The 18943-nt window shown below is 44.7% G+C and overlaps 1 protein-coding gene across 3 annotated transcripts in view; it reads right to left on the bottom strand.

The window, feature by feature from the left end:
• Positions 1 to 2525: 2525 nt before the first annotated feature.
• LOC147905380 (uncharacterized) overlaps positions 2526 to 18943 on the bottom strand; it is a 104069-nt gene continuing 87651 nt past the window's right edge. For 2 of the 3 annotated variants that reach the window (XM_087370947.1, XM_087370865.1), the window contains exons 14-15: positions 4138 to 4479; positions 2526 to 3577 (exon numbers count right to left, since the gene is read on the bottom strand). In XM_087370947.1, coding sequence (XP_087227073.1) covers positions 3320 to 3577; positions 4138 to 4479 — 600 coding nt within the window. In that variant the 3' untranslated portion in view covers positions 2526 to 3319. The remainder of the gene's footprint in view (positions 3578 to 4137; positions 4480 to 18943) is intronic. The other variant, XM_087370781.1, reaches the window with a different exon arrangement.

Genomic DNA, 18943 nt, shown 5'->3' with positions numbered 1-18943 from the left:
AGATCTAATGAGTAAATGGAGAAATTCCTTATATATCAAAATACTTACCAAACTAACTACTAAAGAAGTAGTCTTTATCTAAATAAAGGAGTTGCTTTATCTAAATAAAGTAGTCTTTATCAAAATACTTAACAAACTAACTAATAAAGGAGTAATCTTTATCTACATAACTAATAAAGGAGTAGTCTTTATCTAAATAAAGGTAGAATAATAGAACAAGATGGATTTCAAAACTTAGATGAACCTTGAATGATCTAATACCAAATGATGGATATACAGAATCTTCTATAGGCAACAAACAAAGCAAGGACTACCATAATAGGATCACACACAGTAAGAAAAGACTCAATATATCCATTAACTCTCACACACAAGAAGATGGCCCTATATAGGACTAAGGGGCATTTTGATTTAGTAAAAAGCATGGATTTCTCTAATAATCTCTTGCTCTATAACTCATCTTTTTTCACTTCAGCTTCTCATCATCCTTTAAATACTATAATCTTCTTTGTCACTTTTTTTCTTTGTGTCTTTAGTCTCGTACTTTTCATTTGACCACTATCATTACCATAATTCCTCCCTCTAACTTTAGTAGTTTCATTCCTTACTACAATTTCACTCAAATCTCTCTTTCATGTAATTAATCCTATGAAAATTTTACTCCAATACTAGCAATTTTCTCAAACAAAACGAATTGGGAAATCAGATTGACGGCAAAGCAAGAGACACGATAGACTTGCCAATGAGTGGAGCCACAGATCAAACTTGGGGATCTTCCCTCCATGCTCACTAGATCGACAGAGGCATGGCCGACGGGGGTGACACTGGCACATGAATGACATACTACCATGGCTGGGAGACTACAACAAACCACACACACAGACCGTCTCCAATGCTCTATCATAGTTTTAATGACATCTCGCAGCATCATACACCACAGAGTTCTCTCTTAGGTTCAACCCTTTGCCAGCTTCTTGATGGTCATTACATTAATGCCATGCCACAGCTTCCATCCTCTCCATGGGCTCTCTTTTTATGTATTGGTGTTTCTATGATAACGGGGCAAAGTTGTATCCATACTAGGTGATGATGCCGAATTGGAGGCTCCACTCTTTCAGCCCATTTTATCAAGTTTTTTAGTCTCACAAACCCAGCAAAGACTTTTAATGAGCTTTCTTTATCATCATAACATAGTCTTCCTAACCACAATAAACTTAATATTGATTGTTTAAGTTCATTTGAAATTTCAAGGCAATCGTGCGCATTCCTTCCTAATAGTGATGCAAAAGTTCATTTTTGTGAAAGTAAACCCCATTGGAAAAGCTGTGTTTTATTTTATTTTCCTCATAGTAGTGCAAAAAGGGGACTCAGTGTATTGTTGTTCTCACATGTTAGGTCAACAAATGAGACTGTATCTCAAGTCTATGGATCACAATCCTAACATTTCAATTGGGCAGAGGAGCTTTGAGCATTGTAAACCATGGTACGTCAGGAAACTCAAAGACAAGAATGTTTATTATTGTAAAACACAGAGTTTGACATGACCCGGCAAGCTATGAATGACTTGAGATATTATTAATAGCACCCAACACCTCTTTATAATTAAAGAATAGTGCAAAAGTTTCCGAGCAATATTCACGATACATGTGGCCTAGCTACAAAGGCATGCTTAGCTCAACTACGATTCTAACCTCCAATGAGAAGTAACACATGATTTTATAACAAGATATCACGAAACTACATAACATGACTACAAGAGTATCAATTTTTTTGAACCAACCAAGATAGGCAGGTTTAATGTAGAAGAGCTCGCTGTTGCACACACATTTTGCTTCATGTATCCGGCTCCTATTTACAAATATTGAACCCTTTTTTTTAAACTCTGTAGCTTAATTTATTTCAAGCTCCTTCATTGCTTCCTTTCATTTCAAACTGCACCATAGCAAAGTCACAAGAAATCTAGAACCGGGTTTCGAGGCTTCAAATAGAAACATTTCAGAATCTTACATGATTTTTGCCTAGAAATGCACATCATTGATTTATGTAAAATATAGAATATAACAACACATATAATTTAAAACACTAAAGTCGAATACACATGTGAGGACTCCAACATGCAATCCAAATATTTTATTGTCCGCATGGGATCACGTCTAGTGTCTACAAATAGTCTTCCCACAATGTTTGCAAGGTTGAAACTTGCCCATTTGAGTTTTTATGGCATAGGCTCCTCTCTCTGATTGCTTTTTGCACTCCTTGGGAGCTGCCATGTGCCCTCCCTAAAGCAGATGTACTAGAGGATTTCCTGTTGTCCCATGGACCTTTTGGTCTCCAGTGGACGTTAATAGATTTTCTTTCTCTCTCTAGCCAAACATGTTACATGTATATAAAATATGAAAAATGTAATGTTGACAGGGAAATCATCAATCTTGAAATAACAAGTTTGAAGTCACAAAGTACAAACGACAAGTAGCTTGTGAGTCATTCACGACTCATGAATAAAGCATGATGACAAGTCATATAAATGAAACAAACTATAGTTTACAATGTACAATGTACACTCCAGCTAACCGATCTGTCGCAAGCATTCGCTCCTCAGCCTATAGTTTACAATGTACAATGTACACTCCAGCTAACCGATCTGTCGCAAGCATTCGCTCCTTGCCAGAAGCCCTAATTTCGACCCAAAACCCTAATTTTAAGCTCCCCAAATGAAGCTCCGCAAATTTTATGCACGAAAACTCCAAATTTAAAACGTGAAACATCCAAATTGTGTGTGAGAGAACACCGAAAGAGGAAACACCTTATTGAGTGCAACTCTGATATTGCAAATAATATACATGTGACATGTGTGCTCACAGCACAACTCACCTGTGAACTATCAACTCAAAACTGATTTATCTCACTGCCTTTTGATAAATATGGGCTATCCAATGCTGTAAATGATAGCTTTTCTAGGATCCTTTAAAAAAACAAAGTCAAAATTCCCTCTGAGGCAGGGTTGGATACCATCGTCCTTGTGTCTTGCTTGTCCTTACCAATTCTGTTCAGACCATAGTCCTATGGCAAGGAACAATTGAAGAGATCCTCATCAAGGGGAGGAGTCAGGACTCAGTGAAAAACTGACCTGGTGATATTATTGGAATCTGTGCGGCTGCTTTCTGCCAATGAATGCTGGTATGGTACATACACGATGTGATATAGATGCTTTTATTGGTCGAAGAGCAGACTATTGCCGATGACCACTCTTGAAAAGATAAGTCATGTAAACAGAACACCTGTTGATGGTATAATTTTGTTGTAAAGCCGAGTAGATTATTCACAAGCATGGTTTAAAATGTTTTGGGAGGTCTTGTGGACTGCACTGTTGCCCATAGTTCAGGTTAAGCTTCCAAGCAGTTTCTTGCACCTGAATTGCAGTGGTCGCAAATGGATGGAGAATACAAGCAAGTAGTTCTGCACCATTTACCATCCTGGGCCCTGGACAGTCGAAACAGGAATGCTCACAGATATACACTTGGCCAGCCTCAACTGCAGGAATGGACCAAAAGCCATGAAGTCTAGCCAGCAATTCAACCTGAATCAAAACAAACACCATAAGTTTCCACACAAGTTTTTCCTTTTGTGAGAATGTATACTGCTCAGCTATATCAAAGCTTCATATACACGAAACACCAGTGTACTTTAAGCCAACAGTAACAAGTTTGTGGATGCATTGAATTTGAACTACTACATGCATATCGCTTATGTTGTTTTAACTTCAACAATCCTCCATTCTCTTAAGCATGCCCTCCAGAATTCAAAGCAAAATGATTCCATAATTTATTCAGAAAGTTGGTATTTTGTAATGTGTACTTGCCCTGATGACAAAGAGAAGACTGTTCTAATATTCATAGTCAACCAACCTACTGTACTGCTCTGCTTCTGAAGAGTCCACTATAGGCAAGCTGTGAAGCATTTCTTTGATAGCCCTTGCTGCTTCCTTCTTATTGGAAAATTAAAATTTTTATTTTTCAACTATCTTGTATAGACCAATTGCTCGAATACATGATTCGGGAGCTTAAAAATATCATCAGGTAAGTATTAAGAGACAAATTGCCCTTGACACAAACTTTAACAGAAGAAAAAAACCATCACCTCAGATAACGTTTGTTTTATGCTGAATTTGCATGGACTCAGAACCAGAACCTCCGGAGCATAAGAAATAATGCGCTGCCAATGTAACATCTCCACCCCACACCCTGGCTTCTGCAAACCATCAAATCCTCCAGCCAGACTCTCAACTTCAGATATCCAGTGCCCACCTAAGAAAAGAGGATTTAGACCTTGGAGAAGCAGAATGCGCGGACGTCTCTGAAGTGCCACAGAAGCTGCAACTCTCCGCAGCCGTGTTCGCAGGTGGTCTACGAGTGTGCATGCTTCTAGATAAAGACCTACTGCATCGCCCAACTCCAAAATTGAATCAAATACCTCTGACACCTGAAACCAAAAGCAAAGACATTGCAAGAAATACAATTTTCCCCTCAGTATAAATTGATGAAATGTTTACTTATCACTTCTGGTGCTACTATGACAAAACAGATACAAAGGCAAAATAGAAATGAGAGAGATGAAACTAAATAAAATTCTCAGTAAATGTCAAGTTGAAAGCCATCAAAATTACAGGACAAAAAAAAATTAAAAACCGCACTAAAAAACTGCTTTTCTAGGAAATATGTTTATCCTTATATGCCTACCATAAGGGATACAACATGTTAATAATTCTGAATCATTCTCCTGCAATTTAAGCATACTTTGATGTGGCTCACATTCTTTTCACAGCGCAACCATGGTTGCATGGCAGGTTGACAAGCTAATCTGAAGCCTAACTCATGAATGGCCATCCGTGGTATGGGATATGGTGTCTACTGAGCAAGAGTCAACCCATGGGCCGGACGTCTATGTGCTTGAGGGTAAGCTCTATCTGCTTCTTAGCATGTGATCTCAGTCTTTGGAGCTACAATTGGGGTTGAACCCAAGGTGAAGGGTCATTGTAAACGAAGCATGCCACCCTGAAAAAATATGAGGCATCCGATATGCCTCAAGACGATAGGATAAACTGATGACGAAAACCCGACCGCGGAAGATCTAATACTTTTTCTGGATGATAGCACATGGTGGTCTTCCTGTTGGCCCTTGGTTGGAGCAGAGGCGGGTGGATGGTAGCTGCCATAGATGCATGATTGGGATTTGGAGACGATCCCCCACTGCCTTTGGAGCTGCCCAGTAGCACAGAGGATATGGCAAGGAGCGCTTCGGATCGTGGCGAGGCTTCAGGGCACGCAGAGGGACTTCACGTGGGGCATGACTGCTTGGTTGTCAGAGGGTGGCCATGCCTTTCCCATTGACGTGGTCTCTCCAGCATATAGGATTCAAGGCCTGTGCATTCACAGCATTGAGTTTCATGGGGCGACCCCTCCCACTAGTCATCAACCTCTTCCTTCAGCGGAGGACAGCGTGTGGGACACAGTAGCCAGCATCACGACATGGAACATATGGGTTGCTCGCTGCAGTTGGGTTATGGGCCAACACCATGTTCCACCGTCGGCCACCTTGGTAGCCATCTGGCAGGACATCATCTTCACGCTTCATGCGATTTGGGAGCGAGGCTCTCCGGGTTCTTGAGCTACCATCGCACAGCATGAACGTTTCTGCAAGGCTTGGCCTGCAGGTGTTTTCTACGACTTCACCCCGAGAGGGATCAGATGGTTGTATAGTCCGCCACCCTAGTTGTTAGCCCCTCCTACATAGATTCCTTAGGCAGTGAGCTGGGATATCTGGCAGCGGGAGTGTCTTTCTGACAGCCAGCATTTACTTTTTGTTGATTTTCACAGTTAGCATCTTTATGGTATTTGCCAACTTGTATGGTCGTTTTTTTTTCAAGCATTAATAGAAGTTCTTTTCTCTGGAAAAAAAAAACTGATGACAAAACCTATTATGGTCAGAGGTGCTTCCCAAAGAGAAGATGAGCCTGCAATGGTGCACAAGCTAGTTATGCATGTACCTTGGGTCACTGATTTCTTAAGTATTTTCTCTTGAGGATTCTCTCCTCATGATGGTCCAATGAATGAACAAAAATGAAAATAGAAGAGGGACTACTGAGGGTTGAGCAGAGGCTAGGGATAGTTGAGAGCGAGTTAGTATGAATCAAATATGTTTAGGCTCAGTGGAGACGTTTGAAAAGAGACTTGTGTCTCAGCTCTCTTCGTGATCGCTTTGGCAGTGAAGAGGTTTATCATTCCTCATATCTGGTCAACTAAAACATCAAAGCAAGCATGGGACGCCTTAGAGACCATGTTCCAGGCCAAAAATGAGGCTAGGGTCTCTCATTTAAAGAGAGCATTGATGACATTAAGATGCAGGAAGGGGATTCAATGTCGGAACACATTAAGAAGATCAGGGATCTTCATGAGCAGTTGCTCAATATGATTCCAGATAATCAATTCATTTCCACCACTTTAAACTCTTTACCGAAGTCATACTCACCTTTTCACACAACACTCAAATCATATATGAGGGGTACCCACTCACATTCCAAGAACTAAATGGGATGTTTTTTTGCAGGAAGAGAAGACAAAAAAATATGGCAGCTGGCTCGCGTCGAGTGGATCAGCCCTTAAAGGCAAGGGGGAACTTTATGCAAGCCATTATCAGTCCAGGACAGATTCAGCTCAGCCATCAAGTAATATTTCAAACAAGGCACACATGCCCAAGAAGAAGGGAAAACACCACTACTGCAAGAAGCCAGGGCACTTCAACACTGAATGCAGGAAAATAATTGCAAAGAAGAAGGGAGAGTCTGACACTTTGGTACTGAAACCGGCCTTCAATAAATTAAAGGGCAATAGAACTAACAAATAGCCAGCCAACACTGTTATATCAACAATTCAGCAAAAGTATAACTAGCAGATTGGGAGCTAGAGTGCCCTTGCACCAAAGACAAAGACTCAGATTGGCCCCAAACCTTGGCTCCCCTTTCGGTATTTCTTTAGAAATCCAAGCTACATAAAGGATACATTCTTTCTTACATATGGGGCATTCCACATCCCATTAGGCATCCACATACCCTGTATAGCCTTTACTGTTCACCGCTCTCACCACTCCTGGCAGTAGGTCTCTATCCCTAATCCAAGAAAGCTTGCACACAGCCCGGAACTGTCACTAGCAACCCCGCTTGGCCACACAGTTCCCCATAGCTGTCATAGTGCCCAAATTAACCACCTATCTGCTCCAAGCAGAAAAAGAAAGCATACAAGAGCTTTCTCCACTGTCCAAGACTACCACAACCTATAGTCTCTCACCCTATTGGTGGCATACATCCTGAGACATCAATCTATTTTCCATAAGAGAACTTGCATCTTTGCACAACAAACACTGGCAGTCACACTTGTTCTTGTTAGAAACATGGTGTGAGAAGAGAGAGATTTTAGAGAGTGAAGAAGTGATACTCAAATGAAGATATAATGAGGCTTTCATTCATTCATCAAGTATGACAAGACAAGTGAAGTACTATATAGGCTACACACTCACGCACTAGTACCTAGTGCATATGGGATAAGTCCCATAATGACACGTGGAACTCACACATGAACTAGTACTAGATCACCTAGTACTACACACCAACACATCACCCAACACACTCTTTGGCTATGATATCTCCAACACCCCCCTTCAGAGCAAAGAGTGTGAGACCTAACACGCAAACAGTAGACCGATCCCTCCTCCACCGCAACACTGCAAAGAGCAAGTCCGACTATCAAACACCTCCCGTGTGATAGCAACTTCTCAGTCAGCTTGTGACCGGCAAAAGCAAACCATCACTCATCACCCCCCTTAACTCTGAACTGGGTGATCAATACCATGAAACCAAAGTAAAAGACAACACATTCATTTGTATGGGACAACCCAGGGCAGAGTACCTCTTATTGACTTCAAATACATTCAGTTTAGAGGGACAACTCAAGGCTGAGAACCTTTACTAGGGACCTGGAACGCCCATCCCTGGTCAAAAGGATCCTCATCCTCAAGAGAGAGGCCATGAACCTCTGCTATAGCTACATGTATCTCCTTCAGGGACTCTTCAGGTTCAACTTGTTCTTTAGCCACAAGATTGGCGTGATGCTTCTCTTGTTCCTATTCCTTCTTCTTGAAGCAATGGGCTTCAATGTGTCCTTTCCTCTTGCAAAACCTACAAATAATGTTCTTGTTGGTCTTCCATTTGCTTGTGGAAGCAAATGTGATCACCAAGAGAGGCAAGAGCAGCTTCCTTATTGTGAAGGTTCTTCTCAATGAGGAGTGCCACCATATCATCAAATGTAGTCGTGGCACGGCGAAGGACTTTAGCAATGTGCTCAAAGCGAGAAATTCCATGCATACTCTTCATAAGGACAACCATCTTATCTTCATCATTAGGTGGGCTCTTCAAACTTTAAAGTTATTGAGCAAGAGATTGAAACCGAGTGAGATGATCACTCAACTCATCGCTCTCTTCCATTTTCAATGTTGGGGTAAAGGCACATTGCCACCCCTTTATTAAAGATATGACACCTATGATTGTCTTAAGACACAGTCATAGGGTGAAAAACCTAATCCTAATAAAACCTATGAGTTTGTGGTGTGGCTCATCACTTCACACCCGCATCTTTTGAGTCACATCTCTCTCACTCTCTCCCTGTTGTACTTCTCCCTCATTCTTTCCCTCTCAACTGGTATCAGAGCCTTCATCTCTCTCTCCCCACTCTTGCCTACCTCTCCCTCTACCCCTCCTTATCCCCTCGGGACTCGTGCCCTCAGCAGCGTGCAGGCAGCGTGGGCGGAGCTGGGCATTGCACAGGCAGCGCGGGCCTCGAACAGGGTAGCGCGGGCGGCAGCGCGAGGGGCAGCGCGGGACAGCGCGCGTGCGGGCAGAACAAGGCGGCGCGGAGCAGCGCCAGCAGCTGCAACAGCAGCAGCTAGCTGCTGCTAGCTACTACCCGCTACCAAGCGGGCGCAGCCAGTGCGCAGCACCGGTGCGCACCCAAGCAGCCTCAGGGCCTCGAACAGGGCGGCGCACAGGCGCGCGCGCGCAGGGAGCTCGTGTACGGACGTACGGACACCGTACAGGCGTCCGTACTGTACGGACGCCGCCGTACGAACTGCGTCAAGGAGCTGCGTCAGGGAAGTGCATTTTTGAAAATTTTTTTTGGATCTGTACCCTGCACAGGTACAGTGGTACCTTGCACAAGTACACAAATACAGAAAGTACAGCAGTTTTTCTTTGGGGAAAGAAGAAAAAGAGAGAGGACTAGTACCACAGTGTGTGGTGGTTGCACAGTTATCTTGTTTCGGGAAGGTAATGCCTTGATTTTGCAGAGGGCTTTTATGCTTTTGCTGAGTGCAAATCTCAGCTTTTGGGTGACTTTTTCAAAGGGCTTTTGCCTGGAAGCTTATGCAGTGTATGCCTTGAGGCAGTGTGGAGCCACGGAGCCCACATTGGTCTTGTTTCCGCAGTGTATTCAGTGACATTTCTGCAGGTCACATTTTGTGTACGACACCTTGGAAAATCTCAGTTGAGCCACGCTTGGCCAGGGCGCATCGAGTTTACTCGGTCCCTAACTGTCCATCGTTGACAGTGCTCAAAAGATTTTCTCTTCAGTGTTTGTACGTTGGGATCTGTGTTGTTATTGTGTACACAGGGCTGTTTATGCATTGCATTGTCAGGTGAAAGTGCCAGGAGAGCGCTATATTTTGTATGCTACCTCAGTGTTGAGGTGTTTTTCACTTGGTACAGGTGTCAAATCAAGGGGCTTTTGCCCAGATTTTGCTTGAGAGTACTTGGGTTACTGTTTGAGACCTTCAGATGCCTTTTATCCCCTTGGCAGAAGGGTGATTGCTTGGGATTTGTCCCATTTTCTGTTGCAGGTTTGTGACAGGCTGAAGTGTCTGGAGCCTCTTTTCAGTGAACAAAACAGTGTATGACAAGTGGTTTATGCATATAAAATCAGTGCAATACCTCATCTGCGGTGGGAGAAGTGATCAGGACAGCAGTGTTTTGTGCTTCGTCAGCTGATGATGCACTGTTAAAGCACTTGTGGAACAGCTGCAGCATTCTGAAATTACTGTTTTATGCCTATTTGAGCACGGTACAGTGTGTCAGAAGGTACAGTAACTGGAGGGAAATTTTTCTGTTTTGCTGCAGATTTTTTTTTGACAGTAAAAACAGCACTATTGTGAGTGCTCCTGGCTCTTGATAGAGCAGGTTTTTTCTTGAGAAATCAGAATTTTATTCAGTCTTTTTTGACTTACAGGGAGTCACGTACTTTCCTTATCTGATATGGCATCAAGGGGAAGTGAATCTTCAATTCTGAACATAAAGAAATTGGAAGGGGCACACAATTATGCATTATGGGCAGAACAGTGTTTGAATGTACTTCTGCTTAAGAAGATTTCTAAGCCCATAAGGGTGAAGGGTGTCAAGCCATTTGGGATGTCAGATGATGAGTGGGAGGAGCTAGATTTGTCCGCGAGGGCTGCTATCATGCTTACTCTCAGTGATTCTCTTGTGTTCAATGTTCACGCTGAAAAGACCTCTTATGGCCTATGGCAGAGGCTAGCAGAATCGTATGCCCAAAAGAGTTGAGCCAGTAAGGTTTATTGGTTGAAGAAGCTGGTTGATCTTCGCATGAAGAAAGGTACAGCTATGACCTCACACTTGAGTGAGTTCAATGCCATCTTTACACAGCTGATTGCACAGGGGTTGAACCTTGATGAGGAGTTCAAGGCTACTTTCTTGTTGTGTACTCTCCCTGAGAGTTGGGACACTTTCAAGACCACCCTGTCTAATTCAAATGTCACTCTTATATATGCTGATGTAGAGAGCTCTCTCCTTATGGAGGAGATGAGCAGGAAGAATAATGCGGGCAGCAAGTCTTCAAATGCTTTGCAGGTACAGGAAAGAGGCAGGACTCAGCAGAAGGGGAGATCTGCTAGTAAGTCCAAATCCCGCAGTCAGTCCCGTGGCAAAAAGGATATTGAATGCTTTTATTATGGCAAGAAGGGACATGTGAAGTCTAAGTGCTTCAAGTTTATACGGGATCAGAAAGCCAAGAAGGCTGAGGCAAAGGATGCAGGCAGTGGAAGCAAAGGCAAAGGCAAGGCCAAGGTAGATAGATGACTTGGATGCAGTGAATGTTGCAGCAGAGACAGTGACAGTGACAGACATGATGTTTTATGCTCTTCTGCTGTAATTGCACATACTTTGGTTATTGATGGTCATGACATGCACACCTGGCTCTTGGATTCAGGTGCTTCTTTTCATGTTACTCCTCATAGGGAGTGGTTTACTTCCTACACAGGTACTCATGGAGTTGTTCACCTTGGGAACAACAATGCATGTCAGATTGCAGGGATTGGCAGTATACAGATAGTATTCCCTGATGGACGCATATTTATGCTTGATGGTGTTCGCCATGTGCCGCAAATCAAGAAAAATCTGATTAGCACAGCCTTGTTGGATGACAGTGGTTACCACACCACATTTCGGGATTCCAAATGGGTGATTACTGATGGCCAGGTTGTAGTGGCTGAGGGTTATAAGAGTGATACCTTGTACCCTCTTTATGTTTCCAGTGTAGGTAATCATGTTGTTGCCATAACCGAGCTGCCAAAGGTTTCATTGTGGCATAGCCGGTTGGGACACATGTCCGTTAAAGGAATGCAAGAACTGTCACGTTTAGGTTATCTGCCGTCTCTTTCATTTTCAGATTTGCCTACTTGTGATCATTGCATATTTCGCAAGCATTCTATGACTCCTCATAAGAGGAGAACTCCCCAAAATAGAGCACCGCTTGATCTAGTGCACACTGATTTGTGTGAGATGCCACAGCTATCACTAGGGGGTGCAAAGTATTTCATTACTATTATTGATGATGCCACACGCAAAGTGTGGGTCTATTTCTTGAAGCATAAGAGCGATGCCTTAGATGCTTTCAAGAAGTTTGTCGCTCAGGTTGAGAATCGAACAGGTCGCAAGCTGAAATGCCTCAGATCCGATAATGGGGGTGAGTATGTGTCACATGCTTTTGTACAGTTTTGCGAAGCTAAGGGCATTAAACAGGAACTCACAGCCCCTCATAATGCATCTCAAAATGGTGTGAGTGAGCGGATGAATCGAACTATTTAGGAGAAGGTTCGATGTATGTTGTCTTATGCTGCATTGCCCCATGGCTTTTGGGCAGAAGCCGTGCAAACAGCAGTTCACATAATTAACACGTCGCCGAACAAGGCTTTGGAGTTGAAAGTGCCAGAGGAGGTGTGGTCTGGCAAGCCACCTTCATATAAGCACTTACGTGTGTTTGGCTGCGAGTGCTTTGCTCATACACGCAAAGAACTGCGCACCAAACTGGAGCCAAAGTCTTCCAAATGCATCTTTATGGGTTATGGTGACGAAGGTGAAATGGGGTACAGGTTATGGGATCCCATTAAACGGAAGATTATACGCAGCAATGATGCCATCTTTAAAGAGGATAGTGTACACAAAGAACCCGTGCAACCTGTGGAATACAGGAGGGTTATTTATGATGATGTCGGACAGCAAAGAATGCCCATTTATGTGCAGCAGCCTGTTCAAGAGGGTATATAGGCTGAAAATCAGCCAGATAATTTTGCCAATGATGCACCACTGAATATGCCAGCAAATGGGGCTGTAGAACAGCCAGATATGGTGGTACAGCCACCCGTCATGCATGACGAACAGGCTAGACAGCAGCCTAATCCGGAACATTTTGTTAGGAGGAGCACCCGTGTACAACGGCCTCCTGACAGGTTTGTTCCAGGAGCCAATAATGTGGCTGATTTTATTATGCTGACAGATTGTGGTGAGCCTTCCAGCTTCAAGGAAGCTATGGGAAGAACAGAGAAAAGGAAGTGGGAGAAAGCCATGCAGTCAGAAATGGACTCCTTACTTCAAAATGATACATGGGACTTGGTGCAGCTACCTGCAAGCAGAAAGGTTTTGCCATGCAAGTGGGTTTACAAAGTCAAAGTGGATTCAAATGCTTTACCGAGGTATAAAGCCAGATTGGTTGCCAAGGGATTTAAGCAGGAGAAGGGCATTGACTTTGATGAGATTTTTTCCCCTGTAGTCAAGATGACTACTTTGAGAGCAGTGTTAGCTCTTGTTGCTCATGAGGACATGGATTTATGTCAGATGGATGTGAAAACTGCTTTTCTTCACGGAGATCTCCATGATGAGATCTATATGAGTCAGCCAGAGGGATATGCTGTTAAAGGGAAAGAGCAGCTTGTGTGTAAGCTCAAGAGAAGCTTGTATGGACTCAAGCAGGCACCAAGAGAATGGTACAAGAAGTTTGATGCCTTCATGCAGTCCCAAGGGTATCATAGGTGTGAGACCGATCATTGCTTGTACACCAAACGGGCAAAGGATGGCAGTTTGATGCTACTCATTCTATATGTGGATGACATGCTAATTGCCAGTAAATCTCAGCATGAGATTAGTGCTTTGAAGAAACAACTGCATAAGTCTTTTGACATGAAAGACTTGGGTGATGCAAACCATATTCTTGGCATGCGGATTACTCGTGACAGGTCCAAGGGACTTTTGTTTCTGTCACAGGAGTAGTACATTGACAAAATACTGCAGAGGTTTAAAATGGAGGGGGGGAAGTCTATTAGTACCCCGTTGCCTCCACATTTAAAACTCAACAGTAAGGACAGCCCCAGATCAAATGATGATAAGGCTGAAATGGCCAAGGTTCCGTATGCATCTGCAGTTGGTTCTTTGATGTATGCCATGGTTGCCACTCGTCCGGATATTGCTTTTGCGGTGGGAGTCATCAGTAGGTATATGGCAAATCCAGGCAAGCGGCACTGGGAAGCAGTGAAAGGTGTCTTGAGGTATCTCAAAGGTACCAAAGACTTGTGCATATGCTATGGTAGGCAAGATGCATTGGTGCATGGTTTTACAGATTCAGACTATGCAGGGAATGCAGATAACCGGAAGTCTACTACCGGTTATATTTTCACATTTGCAGGAGGTGCTATATCATGGGTGTCTCGGTTGCAGAAATGCGTTGCACTGTCAACTACTGAAGCTGAATATGTTGCAGCCACTGAGGCTTGCAAGGAAGCAATATGGCTTACTCGGCTGGTGGGAGATTTGGGCATTACAGGAGATATGCCAGTTTTGCATTGTGATAGTCAGAGTGCTATCATGTTGGCAAAGAATCCGGTCTTTCATCAAAAGACCAAGCACATAGATGTGAAATACCATTTCATCAGGGAGGTACTGGAAGACAAGCGACTTGAGCTTGTGAAGGTGCATACTGATGATAATCCTGCAGATTTGCTCACTAAGAGCTTACCTACAGAGCGGTTTGCACATTGCCGCCACATCATGGGATTAGGATGAGACCATTCTTATTTTATGGTCTTGTATACAGTAACTGTATATTGCTGTAATTTTTATTCTTTTCTCCCCTTTAGGCACATTGGCCTTTAGGTGGGAGGTTGTTGGGGTAAAGGCACATTGCCACCCCTTTATTAAAGATATGACACCTATGACTGTCTTAAGACAGTCATAGGGTGAAAAACCTAATCCTAATAAAACCTATGAGTTTGTGGTGTGGCTCATCACTTCACACCCGCATCTTTTGTGTCACATCTCTCTCTCACTCTCTCCCTGTTGTACTTCTCCCTCATTCTTTCCCTCTCATTCAAATCATAAAACTTGAGCTTCAGAAAGACTTTAGAGTTGGTGATTTTATTACCAAACAAGGTCTCGAGGCGATTCCAAATCTGCTTAGCTATCGACTTGAAATCCACATGATGGATGAGAGTGTCGGCTAAGCAAAGACCAATGAGGGCAATGGCCTTAGCTTTCTGTTGTTTCCAAATCCTTTGGGTCATCCTCAACAACACCCCAAACTCCTTCACGCATAAGGAGTAGTTGCACTTTGGTTTGCAATGTGGGAAAACCCTACCCCTTAAACTTCTCCACGAGCAAGTAGAAGACAATGAAGTCATGATGGCAAAGACTTGCGTGAAGGCGGGCAGCAAGCTAAGATGAAGAAGCAGCAGAAGCAGCAAAGAAATGGGCTGGTCATGGCTTCAAAAGAGAAGAGCAATCTCCTTGTGTGCAAAAGAACAGATGCATGCCTAGTGATGCTCCAAATGTGAATCCAAATCTGAGAGCATCAAAGATACACCTCGAAATGTCGAACTGAGTGCTGCAACAGGTCCAAACCCCTCAAAACGGCTCACAAGAGCACTTCGAACTGCAAAAACAGGTTGCCTATGTGAAAGGTGGTTAATGTAGAGATGCTGGAAGCCCAAAAACTGCTCCAAAATGCCTTCAAAGGCCTCGAAGTACTGCAAATAATGCTGTCAAGTGGCCGAGTACACAGCAACAGCAATAAAAGGCTGTTCTTGGCATTGAAAACCTCCAAGATTGCTCTGTTGAAGGTGGCTATGCGACAACAGCCCAAAAACCCTAAATTCGATGATGGAGAGCTCCACAACAACCTTGGAAACCACACCTTGCTGACCAGCAAGCAATAAAGGCCGTGAAGCAGCACCCAAAGCTCCAAAAGGTCTCGTATGAAGGCAGCAATGGAGGCGGGCTGTGGACAGGCAGAAATGGAAGCATATGGCTGAGGGAAGAAGGCAGCTAGAGGTGGAAATGAGGCAGCTGCAAGGAGGAGGAAGCTGAACGGAATAAGGGTTAGTAATTAGGGTTAGGGCTAGGGTGATGTGGCAGCTATGGAAGGTCGCTCTGATACCATGTTAGAAACATGGTGTGAGTGAGAGAAAGAGAGAGGCTAGAGAGTGAAGTAGTGATACTCAAATAAAGACATAATGAAGGCTTTCAGTTCTGTCTCTCTCTAGAGTCCAGTCATACCTTCCAATCTCAAGCATGGATTCCCGACCCCTGTCTATTCAGCCCACGAGGCTGTACCAATCATGTGCCCTCTGCCTAGAAACCACTGCCTATATATACACTCTCTCTTGGGGAAACCATTGGATAATCACTATTGAAATTGTCCTCATCAAGCATAGCAAAAGAGCATCCATTTCAGTTCCAAAAGGATTACACTCAGCCTAGGACAGTTTCTAGCAGCCAAGACTTGGTCACACAATCCACCTCAAGTGCCCACTTGTATACCCACCTGCTCACTGCAGTGAGAAAAGTCATATCTAATCAGCCAGCATCGTCCCCACGTGACAAGAGCTCCAATGGGATCAGCTAGCCCTTCTCTATCAATTCGCAGTTAAAGGCAAAGTCCCTATATGACCATCCAGCTCACCCAGAGCAGCTCATGATCATTTGACAAAAACATTGACGAAGCCTTGGAAACAGCTCGTGAGCATTTGATGGAAACAATCCGTACATCTCAGCATAGTCTGTACAAGCCCTGCTCACAGCCCCGTACTCTGCCCGTAAAAAGACCTCCAGGAGCCCATACTCAAGTCTCAGCCATACGATTGCAGTTCGTACACAATCGTACCAACCGTCCGTATACACACCTACACATGCACATGATCGTCCGTACATCCGTACTGCATCCCCATGAACACCCTACACGGACCAATCGCAGCCTTTCAGCAGCCCATACTAAGGCCGTATATGCACATATGCAATCCGTACAACAGCGTATGAGCCTCCGTACACAAGTGTATAGCCAAGCCCTACACAGTCCATACACAGCCAATTGACCAGCCTGTGTCCACGCCCGCGTGATGACCAGCAGCTCGCCCAATAGCTCCCAGGCGGAAATCCCCTTCCAGCCCCTAGCTCACGTTGCCCTCCGTACGAGCGTCGGCCAACCAGATCCTTCCAAAGTCTTTCTTGCCAAATTGACCCAAGGCATGGGGACATGCCACGTGGCATCCCCACCTCCACGTGGCATCCCCACCTCATTTGCCCCCATTGCCCCTTCTAGTGGGCGAATTTTAAAGGCCAACGAATGACCTACTTAAAGTTCTAAGGTTCTTTGCCCCTCTCTTGAGGGCGAAAACCAAAATTCACCCCGAGAGAGAATTTCCTGGGGGAAACTTTGCTTACCCACATCCCAAAGCCCTGCCCACTCAGTTTTCCAAGGTCCAGCTCCACGCACGTACAAAACTCATGCCCTCCTAACATACCTCTCTTTATGCATGATGGCAAGTGTCCTCGACTGCATCTGGATGTTACTAGGAAATACAATAACTAAAATACATGTGAATATACCACCATTAAAGCATGTATTACAAACTCACATAGCCTTAGCATATATGATCGTTCAAAGCCTAGGGCGGCAATCCATATACACTGCAAAAACCTCTTTTTTTTTTGCGCAAAAAGTAGTGCTAGTTATATTACTTGAAAGCGAGAGTACAAGAAGGCCTGAAGGCCAGCAGGCTGTAATCACAAAACGGATTCAGCCTGAGAAGTCAAAATGCTAAATACAAGCCTCCTAGGGCATAATCATCGAAGAGTGGACAAACAACCACGTTGGAGGAGGACCTGGTTGACCACAAGGGCCCTGCCTGCAAAGGAAAGCCGAGCCGTGCTCCAGAAAGCAAGCTTCCGTCGTATGGAGGCTAGGACCGGCAAGAACTGCTGAGCCGGTGTGATGTCCAGGCCTACCTGGAATCCCAGGTAACGTGTCGTCTGTCCTCTAGGGATCCAGCGAAAATACCCCACTGTGAGCTGGCTCCCGGATCTGTAAGAAAACCAACTGACTTATGCCAGTTGATTTTCGCCCCAGCTGCAAGGCAAAAAATCTCTAGGGATAGTCTCACTCGCTCCAGTGACTCGACATCATCCTGCACATATAGGACTGTGTCGTCTGCATACTCGGAGTCCAACAGCTCGGCATCCTCTCGAATAGGGAGACACATCCCGCGAAGACCAGTGGTACGAGATCGAAGGAAGTGTGTCATGGCCTCCGCAAAAAATAGGAAGAGGTAAGGCGCTAATGGACAGCCCTGACGCACCGAGCGCTCAAGTGTGAATCTCTCCCCCATCCTGTCGCTAATGATAACCCAAATGGAGGCCGATCTGTAAGGGCTAGCAATACCTCTGATCCACTCCTCCGGGAAACCGAACCGAGCGAGTGTACCTTCCAAGAAGGACCAGTCTACCCTGTCGTATGCCTTCTCAAAGTCGAGAAGGAGTATGGCAAGGTGCTGGCCACTGTGTTGGGTCCATTCCGTCGCCTCTGAGAGAGTGAAGATGTTGTCCAAGATGCTGCGATCTTGGACAAAACCAGTCTGGGTGTCATGAATCAAGTCGTGTAGCAGGGGGCGGATGCGACTGCTGATCATCTTGGCGAGGATTTTGTAGGCGGTCGGGAGGAGGGTGATTGGGCGCCACTGTCTGATCTCCTGGCGGTCCCCCCCTTTGGGGATGAGGCAAATCAAGCCTGTCGCAAGGCTCTCTGGCATCTGCCCACTGGAGAAGATGTGCTGGAAGGCTGCGAGCAAGGGTCGGTGGATCTGCTCCCAAAAGGTGGTGAAGAAAGCTCTAGAGAGGCCATCCTCACCTGGGCATTTCTGCCCATCAATAGCACTCACCGCATCCTGCATCTCCGCAACAGTGAAAGGTGCGAGAAGGGTGTCGCTCGTGCTGGGCTGCACGAGTCTCGGTGTAGATCTCCACCTCCTCCCTACAAATGCGGCCACGAGGATCTGGGGGCTCCTGCTGGAATAATGATCTGTAGAAGTCTGTCGCCAAGTCCCGGACCTCATCTGGTCTGTCCTGACACTACCATCCTGCGTCCTAAGAGAACGGAGCTGCTCCCCTGCTGACCTCTGTCCATGAGTCCTGAAGAACTCTCTGCACATCCTGTGGTCTTTCCTAGCCCAGAAGGACTTGGAAGCATGAAATAAAAACTCTGAGCGACGCTGGGTAATCTCCTCTAGCATG

The sequence above is a fragment of the Dipteris shenzhenensis genome, chromosome 1 (assembly GCF_047967505.1).
Source record: "Dipteris shenzhenensis isolate YYH24624 ecotype China chromosome 1, Dip_SZ_1.0, whole genome shotgun sequence".
In the NCBI taxonomy this organism is placed as follows: Eukaryota; Viridiplantae; Streptophyta; class Polypodiopsida; order Gleicheniales; family Dipteridaceae; genus Dipteris; species Dipteris shenzhenensis.
Note: the sequence above shows the minus strand (reverse complement) of the source record. Positions and strands in the feature narration are given on the sequence as shown.